The 23,522-nt window shown below is 42.5% G+C and overlaps 1 protein-coding gene across 1 annotated transcript in view; it reads right to left on the bottom strand.

Annotated features, from left to right (window-relative positions):
* The window catches only part of LOC124718647 (mediator of RNA polymerase II transcription subunit 15-like), a 107,089-nt gene that overhangs the window by 16,518 nt on the left and 67,049 nt on the right, over positions 1–23,522 (bottom strand). The window contains exons 10-14 of the mRNA XM_047244276.1: positions 16,489–16,602; positions 16,270–16,419; positions 10,740–10,952; positions 5,089–5,403; positions 2,953–3,266 (exon numbers count right to left, since the gene is read on the bottom strand). Coding sequence (XP_047100232.1) covers positions 2,953–3,266; positions 5,089–5,403; positions 10,740–10,952; positions 16,270–16,419; positions 16,489–16,602 — 1,106 coding nt within the window. The remainder of the gene's footprint in view (positions 1–2,952; positions 3,267–5,088; positions 5,404–10,739; positions 10,953–16,269; positions 16,420–16,488; positions 16,603–23,522) is intronic.

Below are 23,522 nucleotides of genomic sequence, written 5' to 3'. Positions count from 1 at the left end.
CGCTCGAACTGTCAACACAGCTGGCACTGCTAAGAGTAACCTACGACTTCCACATCGCTGGAAATGGGTTATACACAATGCTGGTGACTACTTTGAAGGTCAGTAAAAATTTGAAATACGTATCGATTTTGGTGTACTAGCTGTAAATAAATAATTGCCAGTATTAAAGTCCCAACCCTCGTATAAAAGTGTGACATGCTATGTAAGAACAGCTGCATGAGGTGGTGTGAATTTATCAGCTGTTCCATATACTATACATGTTATAGAGCTGGTGAAATAATAATGTAAACACTTAAGTTTAAATTTCATGTAGTAGGTGTGGTAAGTGGATCAAAAAAGTGGCAAAGATGTAAATATATTATGAGACATACTTCAGATTGATACAAGGAACCCACACACTGCACAGTTGCATATGAAATATACATGTAGGTATAATGAAATACAGACAACACACCACCAATCAACTCAGAACAGGTTTTGCACATTTTTCTGTAATGCGTCTTGGTGAAGCTGTGATAATAAACTGCTGTAGCATTTTTCCCCAACAGCAACTACTCACATCTTGCTGGCTGTTAGTGAAGAAAATTGGTTGCTTCATCTTTCAGTGAAATCTCAGGTTCTCTTTTAAACTGTTGGAAAACTGGGCTTTTCCACTCAATGGACTACCACTTCAATTACTTTTCGAAATCTCATTAACTGACATTTCACTGAATGATTTGTTGTCTATTGGTGAACATGCCAGGATCTTTGGCCAATAGTGATTTAAATATATTGAAGGTGAATCTATGACAATGCTAGTCACTCGTGCTGGTGAAAAGTCATAAAAACTATTAAATGACCATTGGCTTCAGATCCCAACACGAGCATCAAGAGACAACATGTCAAGAAGAGCCTCAATAGATGCATCAAACTGACTGGCTACTACGGACAAAAGAAAAAAGCTCCACTATCAACTCTATCTTTTGTTGGACTGTTTCTACTTCTCTAGATAGTCACACAGTGAGGTCTTCCTTCGCAGAAATATTTCTTGTGGTTAAATTGTTATTCAGACTTTAGATAACTGACAAATGTGGAAAATTTGTGGTTACAGGAAATTTCTCATATGTAATTTCTGAAAATTTTCACAATGTGTATGTGAAAAATTTCACATACTTTTCTCGCCTGTCAATGTTTGCCTTCTTGTCAACCTGTGCATTATTTATGAAATAACCCTCCAATTTGCATAAATTGGTACAAACTGAGCGTGAGCTAAAATTGGATGGGGAAGGGATAGTAAACTGGCCCTAGCTTTTCAGAGGAAACATCCTGGCACGTGTCTCGAGTGATTTACGGAAAATGTCGAAACAGGAAATCTGGATTGATGGGTCTGAATCCCGTGACCAGTGTCTAAATAATGGTCTACTTCACTCGGGATGAGGGTCTGTGACAAGTCCTAGCAAACTGATGCCATATGTCACACTGAGAACAGAATTAGCGAGATGTTTCCTAGAAGAGTGTACACAGATGCTGATATCAACAGCCTAGCGCCAGAAACTAAACAGTTAAAAATCTCTATCTAAGCAAAATAGATTTCCTGAGAAGCAGATATACAGTGTCCCAGAATTTATACTGATGGAAGCATACAAAGGTAACCTACACCGTCGGTTGTGTGCTTTTGTTGTTACAGGAAGACTTATATGAAAAACTATGAAACAAGTTCAAAAGCTATAATATTAATATTGTGTTTCACTGACAGGCCGACACAGAGAGAGAGAGAGAGAGAGAGAGAGAGAGAGAGAGAGAGAGAGACATCCTGCACTTTGCTAAAGAAAGCCAAACATTCATGAAATCCCATTACACTGTGAAAAGCTTTCACTGATCAGACTGTTTATGCTTTCCACACTCCTCGTTACGAATTTCGCTATCGTATGAGTTGACAACAAACCAGTAAATCTGCACTGGCAGAAAGACAACTTAAATGTGGGACACTGAACGAAATGTGATCAAAGGCAGTTGAGACACCCCATACTTAATCTTACGGAAATTCCTTAAGTTGGAAGAGCTATCTTCCATTTCTACTAATTTGGTAAAACAGGGCACAACATGTCATACGAAGAAATTAAGTAGTGCATTGTTCTACATGAACACTGAAATTTATAAACAAACAGTTTCAGATGTCAAGTACCTATTTTCAGGTTTCCTATAAGGCAAAATGTAAGGTTACTGATAGTATTATTGACTTCTACAAAAAATTAGCTTATAGAGTCAAACTGGTAAAAAGCTTACAGAGATTTTACAAAGAGTTTATAGTCTAAACAAGTATCTAAAATCATGCTCATAACAACATCAAAATGTAGGGTTTAAAACAGTATACAAGACAATTAAAGATTTAATAAATTGCTGACGCCCTTTTTGTTTGTTACCTTCAGCTCAGACATAACACAGACGAGCATCTGTTGAAATCCACATTGTGAATGGCTTATGTGATATTTTACTTTTGTTGCTAATACATTTCAATTTGCAAATACGACTATATATTACACACAACATTCTGAGCCTTGCTGTTACTCTGTACCACTGTGGAAAATATATCTACCATCTGATTACGACAGGCAGCTAGGCAGACAGTCAGGACCGGTTCGAGAAGATTTTTCCACACAAGCGACTTTTCTTTCGGTGTCCTTTTCCCGTGTACACTTTCACCCACTTTGGCGCCAGGGCCCCAAGCGTGCAGCTTGTCACTCGGGCCATAAACTGACCCTAAGGACAGTAAAAATAATCTGGCAGCACACTCGACAAGAATACAGTGGAGCCTACATTGACGAGACAAAACTCAAAATGTCTGACAGGCGACAATGAACTGTAAAGTTTCCAACGGTGTACAGAGTAACCTCACGGCATACAGAACTTACGGAAGCAGACCAGTGACTAAGAGAAGGCTAGTGGTGAGATCGTTACGATTCGTTTACATACCCGGCAGGTTCCTGCTCGTTACTCGAGGACACGCAGTGCACCATTGGCATGCCAGATACGTCCGTGCCACTCGAGGACGCGACGGCGACGCCCTGTCCGGGGCAGGGTGACGCCAGCCCTTCCGTAGTGGTGTCGGCGGCAGACGGCTGGGGACCAGAGGACGGGCTGTGGGTTGTAGTGTCCGGGGGCGGGCCCGGTCCTCCCGACAGCAGCAGCAGCGTGGGTGCGGGAGCCGGCTGCAGCTGGCCGCTCCCACAGGGGGGCGACGAGCGCACCGGACCCTGGCACGACGCTCCCGCCGTCTGCGTCGAAACCTGTAACCGCACGGAGGGAAACTTCTGTCACTGTCTGTGTGGGTGACACTAACTAGATGGCACATTTCTGTGGTAATAGAATGTTTAAGAATGATGACAAAAATACAGGGGTTCCCGTTTTCAATAGCATTCCTAGTTCCATTGGTTAAGAAGACACAAAAATTTATTTTTATAATGAATCACAAACAGATTAATATGTAAACTTTGAAGCTGCTGCCACACAGGGGGGAAAAGTAATCTACTTTTTGGAAAAATACAAGGTGTGTGAGAAAAGTAATAAGACTGATTTTTTATCTACCAAAGCTATTATTTTTTCCAAACAACTATATTGTCCCCTCCGCAGGAAGTCCCTCTGGTGGAATTGTTGTTCCCGGCCTTGTTAACAGCACCGAAAGGCCTCAACTGCTAGGGCCTTCAACTTTCGAATGTTCTCCAGAGTCCAAAAATTACATCCATTTAAGACATTTTCCCATTTCAGGAAAAGAAAAAATTAACTAGGACTCAGATCAGATGAATAGGAGGCTGTGGAACAGACATGCCTTTTGAGGTCAAAAATTCCGTGTCGGAAGTGGCTGTGTGACCTAGGATGTTGTCTGGATGTGGCATCTACTTTTCTGCAATGTCCAGTCTCACTTAATTTACCCATTTCGTGAGACTTTAAAGGACATCTGGTCAAGGTTTAACAGCTCGCTCATCATCCTTACTGTTAAATGTCAGTCTGATCTCACAAGAGCACACACACATTCGACATTTACGTCTGTTTTTCAAGTTGGAGATCTCCCTGAGCGACGTTCATCTTCAACGTGTTCTCGGCCTTCCAAAACTGATTTGTGCCAGAGAAAAACTTGTGCTCCTGAAAAGGAATATTCTCATAGGCCTGCTTCAACTTTGCAAAGGTTGCACTTAAGCACTTCCCAAGTCTCACAAAACTCGAGTGCATAACATCGCTCTAAATTCTCCTGTTTCATTTTCGTAACATACAACAGAAGCATAGCTTTACTAACGGCATTTCCAAAAATCACAAAATGGCTGCACGGAGCTGAAACTCAAACCGAGCATCTGGAAGGGTTGAACACACCAGTACACACAAGCAGAACAACACAGTGTTGCCAGATTGCTCGCAGTGTTTGTCAATCTCATTACTTTTCTCACACACTTCATATGTCTTCATATTTCTTTTTGCATTAAACAAATGATCTTCACATTATTTTAAAATGGTAAACAGTTGGGTAGAATACATTTAAATCAGCAATTATTATGTACCATAAATGACACCGTATTATACAGATTGTGCATGCTTCACAATGTTACAAAGTAGACAAATGTAGTTTGTAGACAATATCACATCTTCTCAGTATACTAACTAAAGCCTTTGGTTGTGACATGTAGATTCTTGGATGACATGAGGTTTGTTAAAATAGTGTGGTTGGTTCTGGTATTTCTTAAACTATGCAAATCTATTTATTTTTTGCCTCACATATGGACTTTCCTTTACTTTTTAAAAAATTAATTTTTCAACCAATCCTAATTGTCATTTAAATTTGTTGCAGCAGTCCATTTACATTTTAAGATGGCATAGAGGTTTTCTTCCACAGTATAAGAGGGAGGAAGAGAGAGAATGAAAGGTATACAAAGCAATATTGTGACCACAAAAACAAATTATAACCAACATACTACTACAATCCTCCAGTTTAAGGCAAAACTAATCAGTCACACAGAACTAGTACAAAGTGACATGCGAAAACTAAATATTTGTGACCCGGCAAAATCTGCCGTGAGGGAGAGAACTCCACTCGATACTGCCAAGTTTTTAGGCACTCACCGACTGCTTCGTCGCAGGTGCCGGCGGGCGCGGCTGGAAGGTGACCGTCTGTGGCTGCGACTGCTGCTGGCCCGCCACTTGCAGCTGCCCGCGGCTGGATGCCACCATCGTCGTCTGCTGCTGCACTATCGTCGTGTTGTGCTGCACCACTGTGGCGCTGCACTGCTGCGCCTGCGACTGTGGCACCTGCTGCTGCGGCTGCTGCTGGTGCTGTGCGTGCACTGTGCCCGCCTGCTGCGCCTGCGTCTGCTGTACTGTCGCGCACTGCAGGAACTCTGGCCTCACCTGCGGCTGTGTCGTCGTCTGGAACGTCACCTGTCGAAACCCACAGTAAGTACACCGTTCACTACGTTGCGGTACGATCTCGGCGTTTGGACGGTAAGACTTTTCCGGTACATTCCCGAAGAAACTACACCTCGATAGGAATGTAAACGTGCCGACATTGCACCGCGAGGATGACAGGAGCACAGGTTATAGTAACTTGCTTCAAACGGGAGGCTACGAATGAATGTAGATTTGTCCCAATACACACAGCTGGTGAAAAGCTCTCAGATCTCTCACTAGCTGGCAGTCTCAGAAACTCTGTCCGTCAAAATGGGTACAGTAAAGCCCCATTTAAAGTCATGTTGAAGGAAAGAACAGATGTAGCAAATCGGGGAGGAGATAAAACTCATTTTTTCCCTACCTGCGGCAACTCTCAGCTAAGACCACACAGTTACTTGGTGAAGACCATGTCAAAAACAATTTCCACCCAGCACTGAAGATAAAAGGTATTCGATCTCCACAAAGTAGCTGCAGAAACTTAGCATACAAGGGACATAAAGCATCTGGTATAAATGTGTCCACTAATTCAATGGAGAACTCTGTGCCATACTCAAAAACACAAAATGTGTATATCTGCCTCACAGAGAAATCAGCTATGAAAGAGCATAACTTATATGACGAATATACATTTGTTTTGGAAAACACTAAGTTTCTGTACCCAGTCAATGGCTATTAGGAAAGGACTGTGAAGAAATCTATAGAAATAGGGGCCCACAAGACTATTGTCCAGAGGGATGAAAATTACCAACTTAATTCAGTGCAGAATCCCACGTTAGTGGCTATATACTGACAGTGCGCTCCTCAGTGGACAACGATGCAGATCGAGAGCGCCCGAAGAGAGATTTGAATGCAGACCCGAGCCCCTGGCCCCTACCTTCCTTTATTGCTTCACCCACCTTGCCCCTATCCCTCACACCAACTGCACAAGAGCAGGGCGTGCTCAGAACTAGATGGAGAGGGCACCTGCCATCACAAGTGAATATGTCTGCAACATCTCAACATTTCGTCACACGATGACAAGTGTGACACTTGTCAAAACATCAGGGTGACTTTGACACTGCCACACAGTTGGAGGCCCTGAGAAGTTTCCAGTCCACAACCTAAAAATTGAGACTACAGATAATCAGTTACTGTGTGTGTATTTTTATTGGCCAATTTTTGATACAATCCAAACTAAATTCTCCTCCTCATATTGTGGTCCGCCCTTTGCCAACTCCCTATTTGGAGAAATTACAGTTGCAGTCTGCTGTGAACTGGGAGCCATCTCAACGAGTGAAATGGCAAAACTGAATGCGGCATACGACAGTTGCTACTGTGTAGATGAGGTGGACGGCCACTGGATGGGAAACAGCAGACCACAGTCTCTTGATTTTTCCAATTCAGAAATGGGTGCCCAAGTCCCAGTGGGTACAGGTCATTCATCTGATTTCTATCACAGCTGTGACAAACAATTGAATGGCTATGTGCTGGGCATTTACAGAGCATTAAATATTATAATGACTTAATAACAAAAATTGGCATTTTTACCTTTGACTTTACTCACAGTTAGTGAATAAGTAATTAACAAGAGTAAAACTTTTATCTCTTTATATTGCTGCTGAAGTACATTTACATTTTACAATCAAACACTTTTCTTTCATATGGAATTTCCAGGCAAAAATGGCATCATCTTTGTTTTACTAGCTTCACTCTGCTGAAGATAGAAAGATTATGTTTAAGAATAACCCCAGAGCCAATTACATGCAATATCCTTTCTTCCAGGAGTACTAGTTTCATACATCATAAAGCCAGGCTGTAAGTTGAGTAAGAGAGGATACTGGATAGGAATGGCTTAGCCACAATCTAGGAGTTGCTTGCACAGTGAAGGACATCTGTGAAGTTTGTAAAATATTAGAGTGGTTCTGGCGGAAATGAAGCTGTGGGGACGGGTTGTGCCTGGATAGCTCAGTCAGTAGAATATTGCCTTTACAAGGCACAGAACCTTAGACAGACTGGTTGTGGTGAATTTTTTGTTGATGCGGTTAGAATAACAAAAATCTGGAAAAGGTATAGAAGATGCAACCATCAGGAGTCTAAAAAATTTGATACTAAATCTTAAATGGAACTCTGCGTAAACCAACCCCTCAAATAACAAAACTAGCGTGCTTAGGCAAGTGCCAGATTAAACAAGGATCAAGAAATAAAAATGCTCACACGAATCAGAGGCTGAAAACATAAACCAGGGACCAATATTGCAACCCAGCTTTTGAAGTCCCCACTTGATTACCTGCAGTTTGAATGAATTTTTGCACAAATGTTCCCTTTAGAATAAAAATAAGCTGTACAAAATCTGAGCTCAGGATACAAAAGATTCAGTTCAGACAGAAAATTATTGTGGGAGCTGAGGTGTAACAGTGAGCTTTGGTTTCAAACGATGTGTTATATTTTGCTCTTTCAATCCGAAGAATGACATCCATGATTTTTATAAGGAATTTTCTTTTTTAGTTTAGTAAAAATATGCAACCCACTTTCTGTGTGTGGAATTTTTGTTTCCCTTGTAAATGTACTATATGTTGGGGTGAATGCAGCATACCTGTGAAACGGGGCAGTGGACGGTGATATTACAGCGCACTGTGGCACTTGCTGCAGCGAGCGATTATTCAATGTCGCTTAAGTCCCGCATAGCAGATACCCTTTGGTTCACGGGCCCCCCAGGAGTTGGAGACTTTGCTGTTGATGTCTCGAGGACGAATAGTCAGTTGTTGGTCGACAGCCAGGGTATACGAGAGATGTTGTCAGAGGCTAATGTCGTATAACTGTCCGTTGTAAGCAAGTGTAAAAATGTGATGTACTCATTGTCTCATTGTAATGGGCATTGCACCCACGTATTGCAAAGAAGAAGAGTCCCAAATTACTTGGTAACAGCTGGTCTTTTCAGGCTGACACAGACATCACAACGAAGGAAAAGGAGTCTGAAGCCAAGATACCAGGACCACAGTACTCCTGCAACAGTTTCAATGTGCAAGAAGGTAAAGTTTATAAGCTACAGTGACCTTAAATACACACTCAAATGGACTGTTACAGGCTCCTTCTGAGAGCCTTATAAAATATTGAATATTTCTGATTTGAGCTCAAAATTTTGCACCGCTTAGTTTTACTCCGTAAGGAATATCTGCGTAAAATTTTATTTTCATTGCAAATGCTCACATGGAACCCACTGGTCCACTCATGTGGAATGACTCTACAGCATAAATGTGTAAATGTGTAGATGTGTGTAGATGTTTGGAAGTGGCAATCTTCACAATGAAATACATAAGTAGCAGCTTTGAAGGCAAAACTAACTTTATCACACACTTAAAAAATTTGCTCAGCACAGTGCTGTGTTGAATTAACATGCCAGCACAGTGTATGGGGACAACATAAGCACTGAACAAATAGGTGCAACTCCAATCAGGGGGGCAACATTGTTTCATCAAAACATTTCCGTGCAATGTCTATGATTTTCCAGGCTGAAATTTCAAATTTTCCTGAACAAATTTTTCTTTATGTGAAAACAAGTTTTGCTCGACTAGTTTTCATGGCCACAAATTAAAAGAATTGAGTTATCACATCATTCATTAGAGATTATTCCAAATTCCACTAGGATTTGCTGTTTTATCAACCATTCTTGTTTATTATAAGGTCGTGACATCTCTACAGGGTGTTACAAAAAGGTACAGCCAAACTTTCAGGAAACATTCCTCACACACAAAAAAAGAAAATATGTTATGTGGACATGTGTCTGGAATTGCTTACTTTCCATGTTAGAGCTCATTTTATACTTCTCTTCAAATCACATTAATCACGGAATGGAAACACACAGCAGCAGAACGTACCAGCGTGACTTCAAACACTTTGTTACAGGAAATGATCAAAATGTCCTCCGTTAGCGAGGATACATGCATCCACCCTCCGTCGCATGGAATCCCTGATGTGCTCATGCAGCCCTGGAGAATGGTGTATTGTATCACAGCCGTCCACAATACGAGCACGAAGAGTCTCTACATTTGGTACCGGGGTTGCGTAGACAAGAGCTTTCAAATGCCCCCATAAATGAAAGTCAAGAGGGTTGAGGTCAGGAGAGGCTGGAGGTCATGGAATTCGTCCACCTCCACCAATCCATCGGTCACCGAATCTGTTGTTGAGAAGCGTACGAACACTTCGACTGAAATGTGCAGGAGCTCCATCGTGCATGAACCACATGTTGTGTCGTACTTGTAAAGGCACATGTTCTAGCAGCACAGGTAGAGTATCCCGTATGAAATCATGATCACGTGCTCCATTGAGCGTAGGTGGAAGAACAAACTAAAATGAGCTCTAACGTGGAAAGTAAGCATTTCCAGACACATGTCCACATAACATCTTTTCTTTATTTGTGTGTGAGGAATGTTTCCTGAAAGTTTAGCCGTACCTTTTTGTAACACCCTGTATACTGCTTTTTTAGTGTCACCTGTCACCATTCTGTGTCACTGTATGATAACCTCAAGTATATGTATGATAAAACCTCACAGGAAAATTCTCCAATCTGTTGTCACTGGAACGTAATATCAATGGTTTTTGATAGAAACAACACATCGTGTTTCAAACCTGATCTCTTCACACACTCCATAGTCACTGTTAACTTGAAGCACGACAGTATGAGAAACTCTGCAAAGTACTTCTTTACACAGAAATACGGTGCAAAGAATCGACACTAAATATTTAATGCTGATCTACAAAACGTGTGTTCAGATATAGAGCTCATATACATTTTTGTACAATTAAGAAACCACCTTTGTTTGTGCGTGAATGATAATTCACAAATACGTAACAAATTTTCAGGGAAATTCACACTATGTGTCCCTAAATATTGTACAATGGGAAATGGTCCCAGAGCCGAAAACCTATACAGAGTAACGAAGATTCGCGAGATTGACGGGCAAATCAGAAGTAGCACCAAACGTTACAACAATTCAGTGCCCTTCTTTACCTTTTCTTACATGCCTCAATAGTCAATTGTTTCTGAAGCAGAGTAGATTTGTAACAAAATGACTCAGAACATTTCTTTCTATCAGTGGCCAGCTCAACACCCCATAAAATCTCCCAGAACCCAATGCTCTTTCACAATTCCCTGATCTTTCCAAATAAATTCAGTTTCCCTTAGAATACCCTGCTTGCTAATTCCACAGACAAGTTGCCACCCCATTAAATGGTGACTGCAAAAATTAATTCTCTGTCCCCTTTATGTAGTACACCTCTTAACGAAACTTGTAGTCCAAATAAATATTGTGCACTTTTAATGACAGTAGTGGGCAGATGGCCGGACATACCTGGTGGTGCTGTGTGGGGCTGACGCCAGCTGCCACCAGGGGGCTAAGCTGTCCACTGAAGGCATTCCCGTTGACCAGGAACTGCGGGGGAGCCGGCGACAAGAACTTCCCGGCAGTCGCCTGGGCGCCGACACCCGCTTGGCCTACTCCGGTCGCTCGAATGACCAGACCGCCCGCGGTCGCCCCGGCGAAAGGCTGGGGTGGCAGCACTCCCTGTGCAATTACAAAGCAGTCCGTTAACGACGTCTTCGTCAAAAACGGGCTTTAAGGAATCCAGCTGTAGCATTAGATGGCATGTATATTAACTGCCTCTGATTTTAAAGGAACTGTTTTCTTTTGCAGAAGGTATAATGTGACATAAGTAAAGATTTCCAGAAGTGTCTTACGTCAAGTTTCACCAAATGTCCAAACTGCTACGAATCTTTAGACAGCGTGCTGTGAAGGTACAGAAACATACCATTAATTGCTTTTAAGTGCTGATAATGCAAAAAATTGAGTTTTAAAATTTTAATGAAATCTGACAAAATTCCAGGTGTGATAAAATACTCCGTTTTAAAAGGATTACACCCAACAAACATAAAATAGGAGTTAAATTTGGCATTAAAAGATTCTTTTTTCTATTTTTAACTCTGGAGAAGATTAATGCCAAATTTAAGCACCGTCACGCATTGGATGAATGTGGCTGGCACCAGGGACGTTTGAAAGCCTCAATGACCACTGAGACCGTGGCAAAAATTTGCCACGCCTTACCGAACAAACGTCGATTGAGTGCACTCGAGCTTAGCGACACTGCAAAAGTCCTGCTCGACAGATAACGTGCCCCTTAATTGGTGATAAAAAAGTGCTCTAATGAACATAGCTCTTCCCCTGCATCGTTACATGCACGAGGTGGAGGTGCTGTCACAACAATAGGTGAGGAAAGGCGAAAGCACAAAAAAGGAAGCAAATGTGGTATCATCTGCATGAAGTAATGTCTTCTTGCTAACTCCAGATGGGCAGAACCATCATTGGGATGTATCACACTTCACTACGAGACAAACTGAAGGTTGCTTTCCGAGGCAAACATCCGTATCTCACAAAGAAGAAAATTCTAGTTCATTACAACAACGCACATCCACCAGTTTTTGGATTATTGCTGTGAAACTGCATAATCTTCACCTGAAAATTGTATTTAGCTCTTGTAATTACCTTGTTCCCAAAGCTGAAGAAATGACCCGATGGACAAAGAATCACATGAAATGAAGCCGAGACAGATATTTATTTCACACAGATAAATCTTATCTTCATATAAAAACAAACTGCCTGAGTACACTTATTACTTGCTTTTGTATTACTAGAGCCGTTATGTCAACAGGGGCATTTGCAGATACTTGCATCTACATGGATACTCTGCAAATCACATTCAAGTGCCTGGCAGAGGGTTCATCGAACCACCTTCACAATTCTCTATTATTCCAATCTTGTATAGCGCGCGGAAAGAATGAGCACCTATATCTTTCCGTACAAGCTCTGATTTCCCTTATTTTATCATGATGATTGTTCCTCCCTATGTAGGTCGGTGTCAACAAAATATTTTAGCATTCGAAGGAGAAAGTTGGTGATTGGAATTTCCGTGAGAGGATTCTGTCGCAACGAAAAACACCTTTCTTTTAATGATTTCCAGCTCAAATCCTGTATCATTTCTGTGACACTCTCTCCCATATTTCGCAATATTACAAAACGTGCCTTTCTTTGAACTTTTTCGATGTACTCTGTCCACGCAGCAGTATTCTAAAAGAGGGCGCCAAGTGTAGTGTAGCCAGTCTCCTTAGTAGGTCTGTTACATTTTCTAAGTGCTCTGCCAATAAAACGCAGCCTTTGGTTAGCCTTCCCCACAACATTTGCTATGTGTTCTTTCCAATTTAAGTTGTTCGTAATTGTAATACCTAAGTATTTAGTTGAATTTACGGCTTTTAGATTAGATGGCAACTTATTCAGTGCTAAGCAGTCAACAGAAGTGCATCCATCTTATGAAAGGTACTCACAAAATTTTATGTATCCCCTAAAAAATGTTATATAATTATTATTTTGATTGTTTGGTGCAGATCTGCAGTCCAGATACACACTGAAAAGCCAGTGCCACAGTATGTAGCACATTGATACAGGAGCTGAAACAAGACTGTGTATTGCATGTATTGCATTGATAAAAGTAAAATACTGTGCAGTAGTGTGTGTATCCCATAGGAAACAACCCGTGCGGTGTCGTCGGGAGTGTATGGTAACAGTCAGAGGTGTACAAATTCTCCTCTAAGTCTCCCTGCCCCCCTACCTCTGCCACATCCACTAAAACAGCTCAAGCTGCTGCACGGAAGACGCAAGCGTACGTGTGTTCTGAAGCACAGTGGTCAAAGCAGGCCAGTTTGGGTTCCCGTAAGCCTGGTGAGCTTTACAGGACCCATTCAGGCTGGCATACCTGACAACAGCTCGCACTGCCAATCCAACGTGACTACAGAATAGCCAGGTACATGTTTGCGTAAGTAGTTTCACTGCAGCTCATTTATCATAAAAGTGGGAGCAGAAAACTGAACAAATTGGAATTAAAGGAGATACAGGAGAAAATAAGAATGTCACACAAAAGACAGCTCAACTCCAGCCGGGAAAAGTTTTCACGTGTTTATGAGACAGCTTCAAATACACTCGTATGTGCCTCACAATGCAAACTAAGCACTCATTTTGGAACCTCGAGTACGTTACAACATGTTTGTAAATTTGACCAGCAGTTCCCTCACTCCATAAATATTACATGTGAACCACTTGTAGAACGAAGAATATCGAGTCTATATTCAATTTCTTGCCAAGTTCTTTGTAACATTTCTTCTGTTATTGTTGCAATCGCATTAGTGATACGACGTCACAATGTAGGTATATCATCCACTTTGGTTGCATACACGCAGTCCTTCAAGAATCCCCACACGAAGAATTCAAGCGCAATGGGTCCTCCGCATGCGATCCGACAATTGGGAAATTTCCTATCCAGGAACTTGTGAACAACCGTTGGTCAATGCGGCGGAGCTCCATCTTGTTGAAAAATGATATTGGGTTGCATGTCTTGTATCTGAGGGTACACAAACTGCTCGAACATGCCCAGATATACTGACCCATTCACTGTTTGTTCTGCAAAGAAGAACGGTCTAACAATCTTGTCGTGCATTTGTCTGCACCAGTTGATTAGTTTAGGGGTACCACAAACGTGTTCAATGACAACGTGCGGATTTTGCAAACCCCAAATCCGAACATTACGCCTATTAACACTTCTTAATAGATGAAAGGTTGCCTCATCTGAGAATAAACATCTTTCCAGGAAGTTGGCATCCATATCAATATGCTGCAGCATATCTGCAGAAAATTGTTGTCGGCGTGGTTTGTCGTTTGGCGTCAGATGTTGCATAATTTGCGCTCTGTAAGCACATGTATGAAGACGCAGGCCATCTACACGATGCGATGTTGACTGAGGTACATCAAGTTGCCTAGATGCTTGATGAATTGACTTACGTGAGCTTCTGAGAAACGTTTGTCTGATGTCCTCCACTGTCTCTTTTAAAACTCCATAAAGTGCACTGTCAGAATGTCTCAGAACTCTTCCTGTTGCCAGAAACTTCCTATACCATTCCTATTCCTTAATTGTTTTCACATCAGGTGGAACACACTCATACACATGACGATAATTTCTATGCAGAGTCATTGGCGATTTTATTTCTGCAAACCACACTACTGCTTGCACATGCTGCTGTAGAGTTGCCACTTTCACCTCATGCGGCCATGCTGCACTCTGGCGACGGTACTTGGCACTTCTGACATGGGAATATAAATTCTTTGAGATGCTCTAAACTGTAGTGCATGTTTCATTGTCATATCTACAGTGGTTTTTCTCTCCTGGGTCCTTGAAATCAGGGAGGTTTGAGTGGGACATCTTGTATACAGGCTTTCTAAATTTTCATCAACACTGATAGAAATATTATTCAACATCCTGCATGACATTTAGGACATGACAAGGCCTGCCGGGTTCTGAAACTTTCAAAGCCAGCCATCCTGAGGCAGCAGAGGATTTGGTGCAACTGTATAGGACCAATCCAGGACTTCTTTACCTGGCTAATCACTGCAGACAGATGCTGTGTGCATCACTATGGCCTCTGAGGCAAAGGAGCAGAGCAAGCAGTGGAATTATGTGGATTCACCAACGTCAAGAAAGATGAAGACCTGACCATCATCAGGCACAGTAAAGGTCGAGTGTTTTTGGGACTGCCTCAGTGTAGTGCCAACAGATTATGCTCATTAGTGAGAAACTGTCACAGGGGCATACAACCATAATCTTCTCGCAAAGTTACAGGAGGATGTCAAGACAAAGGTATCACCAGAACAATGAGGAGATGATTATTGAGGTTGCATCATCGTGGCTACCCAAACTTTGGAAAGAGAATTCCCTCAGATATCCAGGTGTGAGAAGGCAGAAGGTGTCAAGGAGCTCCTGATAAATTAATTGTGAGCGGCAGAAGGTGGGTGGGGGTTGGGAGTGGTAGCGTAACACAATATGAGTTTTCTTTCCTCTCTGCTGAGCTATATACCAGCCATAAGCAGTAGTTTAACCGCATCGATAATTTATATCAAATAATATTTACATGATTAATACACTTTGAGATATTAAGTGTTTTAAAATTTGTGATTTCCAAAACTAAATAAAATTCAATTTCAATACTGGGTTAAAAATACAGAAATCCCTGAGATTTTATGAAATTGCAGAATGAGAGGTACTAGTATAATTGAAGCTGTGAGGGTGGGTTGTGAGTTGTGCTTGGATAGCTCAGATGGTAGAGCACTTGCCCACAAAAGGCAAAGGTCCCAAGTTCGAGTCTTGGTCCGGCACACAGTTTTAACTTGCCAGGAAGTTTTATGAAATTCCTTAAATTCCCTGATATTTCCAGGTCAACTGTAATTCACTGAGAATTCCAGGTTTTCCAGAAGAATGTTTTTTGAACAGGAATGCAGACTTCTACAACTGAAACCACCATGGAGCACTCTGTTCCTCAAAAAAATGTGTGGTACTGAAGTGTGAGTTTTATGGTCATATCTTGACAATTATGACTCTCCCTCATATAGCACTTAGCCTTCGATAATGGTGATGACTGTAGTCCTAAACTTTTGATGAATGCTGGATGACACCAATAATCAGACCACATAAATTGTCTTGATAAGTGACAATGATCTACATTTTGGAAACTAATAGTCTGAGAGGAATAATCACACAGACTCTGTCTTACCTTCTCATCCCGTACGACAAGTCTCCCCTGACCCGAGGGTCTGGGTGACTTTCCCGAAATCTACCCCTTTTTCTAAAGAGTGTCACAACTAAATCAGCACATTCAAACACTAATTCACTTCCTGCAATGTCACAGTGTAAAGTGACTCCTACTGCACAAACAAGTGAATGAAATTGACAACGCAACTTCTCTAATTGTGTAAATGAGTAATTTGTTTGCCCCACGTCGGCACTGACCTGCAGCTGGACTCCGGCATCAGGCAACAGGGCGGCGGTGCCGTCGGCGGCCATCACCATGCCGCCCAGACCCGGCACGATGAACTGCTGGAAGGCCGGCTGGAAGTTCTGCACCACACTGACGGGCTGCAGCAGGTTGATGGGTGACGGCTGCGGTTGTGGCGGTGGCGGAGGTGGGGGCTGCGCTGCCTGCGGGCCGGAAGGCGGCTGCTGCCCGGCAGCTGCGCTCGCAGGCGTGTGCGAGTGGGAGGGCGGAGCACCGCCCACCACGATCTGCGCAGGTGCGCCACCCTTCCCCGGCACGATCGTCAGCATCGCCCCGGGCTGGTACCCCTGGAAATATATATGCCGCTTTTGCACAGAGTGCACGACCTGTAACTACGGCACGTCTAGGCTCGCTACTTTTCTGTATTAGTACACTGTGTGGGAGACAACACAAAAGCTACATAGGTGTAACAGTAGTGAGGTAAAATGCCTGGGCATTTATAAGTTAGGGGAAATGTCCAGGATCAATGCCTGCGCAAATACCCAATATTCATAAATGCCCAGGCATTCACGCATTTTAAGGATTGACTGATAAGTGGAACTTACTAAAAAATTTTAAACTGATATTTTGTATAAGAAAAGGTGTTTTACAGCACTGCTTCTGCAATGTTTGGGCAACCAAGTTGAAAAAGCTGCTTGAGAGTTAGGGACTGTAAACGTAAATATAAATTTGTAATGAGGTTAATTCCTGGGGCAGTGCATAATAATAAAAAAAAGAAAACAAAACTCAAGTTTAAAAGTAATTCTTGATATAAAACATAGTTTATATTAAGTAGGTAGCCTGTAGGTAGTATTTTTACTTATGCTATACTACTGCAAAAATATTAGAGCAAAAAAAGTTTATCCATAATGATTTTAATTAGGCCTGAGTCATATGCCAACTCCAATTGTTCAAGAATCAATTCTCTAGGAATCGACTAGTATCAGAATTGAACAATTCCAGCATCTTTGTTTTGTCACTACATCTGACAATAAAGCTCTTTTTTCACTGATAACAGTTCAAAATTTAAGAATACATTCATTACCAAGAAATGCATACCAGCTGCTTAATACATTAAGTTATATTTTTGTCATCAATAACCATTGTTCAGTTTCTGAGAGTTTACACGGATTATACAGTGTGTTATATTACAAAGTGATGAACTACGGGCAATGTTGTTGTTGTTGTTGTTGTTGTTGTTGTGTGTGTGTGTGTGTGTGTGTGTGTGTGTGTGTGTGTGTGAGGACTGGTAAAAATAAAAAGGGCATTGTAAATGAAAAGCAGCTACCAGTAACACGCACCCTTCCTTGATATAGCATGAGGACATGAGAGGGGGGGGGGGGGGCAACACCATGTTTCTCTCTTCATTCCTTTTGTTATTAGTAAAAAAGACTATGAACGACAAATGTATGTTAACACGTAAACATTTACTTACTTGTAATATCAAAAGTATCATCCCATCCCATATTTTAATTGGTAAATTATGCATTCTAGCAGTACAAACTTTAAAAAAGTACGTTTTTTTATAAGTGCTCAGATTTTGAGCATTTAAAACTGCTTTGGGCCAATTCCCTGGCAAGTGCCCATTTATAAATGTCCTGCCCACTAGGCATTTGCCTAGCCCACATCACTAGGTAATAGTATTAACCACAATGGTTTAACCATTAGATAGTTGTTCGGAAATAAACTGATGACATAAAGCTGTGCAGTGAGCCGAGGGTGAATTATTTTTCTACAACTAGGTTTCAAACTAAGGCTCAAAAACCAAAAATTCTTTATCATTATACATCAACTGTGAATTTGCTTTTGTGGTGCAACCAAATAAACAAATTTCTTTTTATTCGAATGATTCAATTAATTTATATATTTACCTTAAAAAGGTTCCTTAACTGTCACACACCTACTTCAAGCTTAATATCTTCTCATGAATATACCATAGAAGTTTGTTAATTTAGTAATATAAAGTTCTTAGTGCATGCAGTACCTCAGGAACATTATATTTAAGTTCACACTCAAGATTTCCATGACCATAACCACCATTCCACCACTACGAGACAGAATGGGACTGCTATTCTGTGCAAATGAACCTCTTCAGCCAGGAAGAGGACCTCACAGCTGCCAGCAGACACAGTATGAATGACCATACAAGATAACCTGTTCACAAGAAACACTACACGTGAGAGTCCCACCGGCAAGTGGATGAGCTGAGATGGATTAATACTGCATGGCCACAGCCAAACTTTTCCTTGAACAAATCTCGAGCCTATCACTTCGGAGTAAAGGGTATTTGTTGAGAGGACAGTTTTGCAGGACCGGCTCAGGGACTCACCAAAAAGCAAGATACGTGCACCAGTTTCCCAAGAAGTACTCACACTCATGGATACTGCTTCTTCCTGCATACATCTCACAACAATAGCATACAGATTTGCACTCGCACAGATGCTTACTTATGATTATTATTCGCACACCATTTGCGACCTGGACAGGACCTGGGGGACTGGGGCAAGCAGGGTCAAGAGGTAGATAAAAAACCATTTTTTTTTTTTAAGAAACTACTGGCCCTGAGAAACAGGAAGTGTCAAAGAGCCGCTCAGAGCTGAAACACACCCAGTTGCTACGGAGAACTTCATATTTTGCAGTTTAACAATCAGTTTCTTAATCTCCATTCTCTATCGCCCTCATTTCTCATAACTTTTAGAGATACAATTTCATATTGTGCTGAACCTGAGCATCAGTCATTGCCCACTCCATCTCTCTGACCAAGGCTCGTGCTGGATCTCAAGCATATACCTTTTAACCTCATAGCTGTCAGTATGATAGAACAACTGCAATTCAGGATCCCCATTTCACTAGCACAGAACTACCTTTCTCCTACAAACAGGTCAAAAGTTGCCAGTTACTCACTGCTATGACACTATTTTAACAGTGAGCTATTGGCAGTGATTGGTGAGCATATTACACCTCAGAGCTGGTAGTGGGTGGAGGGCTGACATCATAGGTGTTGCATCTCCACCATTCTGTCACCAAAGTCCACTCCTGCACAACACTCGACACAGCCTCTCTTTTTCTAGCAGATGCACAAATCTCATTCCCTCTCCAATTAAATATTCCCAAAGAATCTGTGAACACGCATGGATCTCTGTTTCATCTCACTCCACATAGTTCAAATCTTTTTAATACATTTCTCAGCCTCCAGTCTTATAACTAGTATCACGTCCAGTTTTGACTGTTTAGCAAATTGTCATCAGATGATTTGACTTAAAGAGAGGAGGAGGGTGGAGATAACAAGACACTGGAAAACTAAATTACAGAATTAAACTAACTTTTACACACAACTACACATGCCTGAATACGTTATACATAACTACTCGCGAAATTACAGCTGTACAAGCCAGGAACTATCATATCTGCATTCTTAGTGAATTTTGTTTTATGGGATTTAGGCCATGGTCTAAGGCATATTTCTATTAATAATATTTTGTCTCGTAATGCTGGAGATGTTGCACCAGTTTGGTTTACTGAGATTGTTTCAAGTTTGAAACTGCTGTCCGAGTCTTTGAAGCCTGTGATGATGTCTCCAGCATTAAAGATGAAGCATAAGGTAAAGAAACCAGTTTGGTTTACTGAGATTGTTTCAAGTTTGAAACTGCTGTCCGAGTCTTTGAAGCCTGTGATGATGTCTCCAGCATTAAAGATGAAGCATAAGGTAAAGAAATATCTCTTGGGCCGCAGCCTAATGTGTGTGTGTGTGTGTGTGTGTGTGTGTGTGTGTGTATATATATATATATATATATATATATATATATATATATATATATATATCTAAAAAGAAAGATGATGAAACTTACCAAACAAAAGCCTGTGTCCATTCATCGACCTGCCAGCGCTTTTGTTTGGTAAGTTTCATCATCTTTCTTTTTAGATATATTTTTCCCACGTGGAATGTTTCCCTCTATTATATTTATATATATATATATATATATATATGATATGAATATAATAGAGGGAAACATTCCACGTGGGAAAAATATATCTAAAAAGAAAGATGATGAAACTTACCAAACAAAAGCGCTGGCAGGTCGATAGACACACAAACAAACACAAACATACACACAAAATTCTAGCTTTCGCAACCAATGGTTGCCTCGTCAGGAAAGAGGGAAGGAGAAGGAAAGACAAAAGGATATGGGTTTTAAGGGAGAGGGTAAGGAGTCATTCCAATCCCGGGAGCGGAAAGACTTACCTTAGGGGGAAAAAAGGACAGGTATACACTCGCACACACACACATATCCATCCACACATACACAGACACAAGCAGACATTTGTAAAGGCAAAGAGTTTGGGCAGAGATGTCAGTCGGGGCGGATGTACAGAGGCAAAGATGAAGTTGAAAGACAGGTGGGGTATGAGCGGCGGCAAATTGAAATTAGAAATTAGCGGAGATTGAGGCCTGGCGGATAGCGAGAAGAAAGGATATGCTGAAGGGCAAGTTCCCATCTCCGGAGTTCTGACAGGTTGGTGTTAGTGGGAAGTATCCAGATAACCCGGACGGTGTAACACTGTGCCAAGATGTGCTGGCCGTGCACCAAGGCATGTTTAGCCACAGGGTGATCCTCATTACCAACAAACACTGTCTGCCTGTGTCCATTCATGCGAATGGACAGTTTGTTGCTGGTCATTCCCACATAGAACGCTTCACAGTGTACGCAGGTCAGTTGGTAAATCACGTGGGTGCTTTCACACGTGGCTCTGCCTTTGATCGTGTACACCTTCCGGGTTACAGGACTGGAATAGGTGGTGGTGGGAGGGTGCATGGGACAGGTTTTACACCGGGGGCGGTTACAGGGGTAGGAGCCAGAGGGTAGGGAAGGTGGTTTGGGGATTTCATAGGGATGAACTAAGAGGTTGCGAAGGTTAGGTGGACGGCGGAAAGACACTCTTGGTGGAGTGGGGAGGATTTCATGAAGGATGGATCTCATTTCAGGGCAGGATTTGAGGAAGTCGTATCCCTGCTGGAGAGCCACATTCAGAATCTGATCCAGTCCCGGAAAGTATCCTGTCACAAGTGGGGCACTTTTGGGGTTCTTCTGTGGAAGGTTCCGGGTTTGAGGAGATGAGGATGTGGCTCTGGTTATTTGCTTCTGTACCAGGTCGGGAGGGTAGTTACGGGATGCAAAAGCTGTTTTTAGGTTGTTGGTGTAATGGTTCAAGGATTCCGGACTGGAGCAGATTCGTTTGCCACGAAGACCTAGGCTGTAGGGAAGGGACCGTTTGATGTGGAATGGGTGGCAGCTGTCATAATGGAGGTACTGTTGCTTGTTGGTGGGTTTAATGTGGACGGACGTGTGAAGCTGGCCATTGGACAGGTGGAGGTCAACGTCAAGGAAAGTGGCATGGGATTTGGAGTAGGACCAGGTGAATCTGATGGAACCAAAGGAGTTGAGGTTGGAGAGGAAATTCTGGAGTTCTTCTTCACTGTGAGTCCAGATCACGAAAATGTCATCAATAAATCTGTACCAAACTTCGGGTTGGCAGGCCAACCACTTTCTCAAACGCCTGGAATCCCTACCCAGTCTGTTACCCCCGGAAACCATCCTTGTAACCATTGATGCCACTTCCTTATACACAAATATTCCGCATGTCCAGGGCCTCGCTGCGATGGAGCACTTCCTTTCACGCCGATCACCTGCCGCCCTACCTAAAACCTCTTTCCTCATTACCTTAGCCAGCTTCATCCTGACCCACAACTTCTTCACTTTTGAAGGCCAGACATACCAACAATTAAAGGGAACAGCCATGGGTACCAGGATGGCCCCCTCGTATGCCAACCTATTCATGGGTCGCTTAGAGGAAGCCTTCCTGGTTACCCAGGCCTGCCAACCCGAAGTTTGGTACAGATTTATTGATGACATTTTCGTGATCTGGACTCACAGTGAAGAAGAACTCCAGAATTTCCTCTCCAACCTCAACTCCTTTGGTTCCATCAGATTCACCTGGTCCTACTCCAAATCCCATGCCACTTTCCTTGACGTTGACCTCCACCTGTCCAATGGCCAGCTTCACACGTCCGTCCACATTAAACCCACCAACAAGCAACAGTACCTCCATTATGACAGCTGCCACCCATTCCACATCAAACGGTCCCTTCCCTACAGCCTAGGTCTTCGTGGCAAACGAATCTGCTCCAGTCCGGAATCCTTGAACCATTACACCAACAACCTAAAAACAGCTTTTGCATCCCGTAACTACCCTCCCGACCTGGTACAGAAGCAAATAACCAGAGCCACATCCTCATCTCCTCAAACCCGGAACCTTCCACAGAAGAACCCCAAAAGTGCCCCACTTGTGACAGGATACTTTCCGGGACTGGATCAGATTCTGAATGTGGCTCTCCAGCAGGGATACGACTTCCTCAAATCCTGCCCTGAAATGAGATCCATCCTTCATGAAATCCTCCCCACTCCACCAAGAGTGTCTTTCCGCCGTCCACCTAACCTTCGCAACCTCTTAGTTCATCCCTATGAAATCCCCAAACCACCTTCCCTACCCTCTGGCTCCTACCCCTGTAACCGCCCCCGGTGTAAAACCTGTCCCATGCACCCTCCCACCACCACCTATTCCAGTCCTGTAACCCGGAAGGTGTACACGATCAAAGGCAGAGCCACGTGTGAAAGCACCCACGTGATTTACCAACTGACCTGCCTACACTGTGAAGCGTTCTATGTGGGAATGACCAGCAACAAACTGTCCATTCGCATGAATGGACACAGGCAGACAGTGTTTGTTGGTAATGAGGATCACCCTGTGGCTAAACATGCCTTGGTGCACGGCCAGCACATCTTGGCACAGTGTTACACCGTCCGGGTTATCTGGATACTTCCCACTAACACCAACCTGTCAGAACTCCGGAGATGGGAACTTGCCCTTCAGCATATCCTTTCTTCTCGCTATCCGCCAGGCCTCAATCTCCGCTAATTTCTAATTTCAATTTGCCGCCGCTCATACCCCACCTGTCTTTCAACTTCATCTTTGCCTCTGTACATCCGCCCCGACTGACATCTCTGCCCAAACTCTTTGCCTTTACAAATGTCTGCTTGTGTCTGTGTATGTGTGGATGGATATGTGTGTGTGTGCGAGTGTATACCTGTCCTTTTTTCCCCCTAAGGTAAGTCTTTCCGCTCCCGGGATTGGAATGACTCCTTACCCTCTCCCTTAAAACCCATATCCT

Source organism: Schistocerca piceifrons, chromosome 10, assembly GCF_021461385.2.
Source record: "Schistocerca piceifrons isolate TAMUIC-IGC-003096 chromosome 10, iqSchPice1.1, whole genome shotgun sequence".
Taxonomy (NCBI): domain Eukaryota; kingdom Metazoa; phylum Arthropoda; class Insecta; order Orthoptera; family Acrididae; genus Schistocerca; species Schistocerca piceifrons.
The sequence above is the reverse complement of the archived record's forward strand: the minus strand, read 5'-3'. Positions and strand labels throughout refer to the sequence as shown.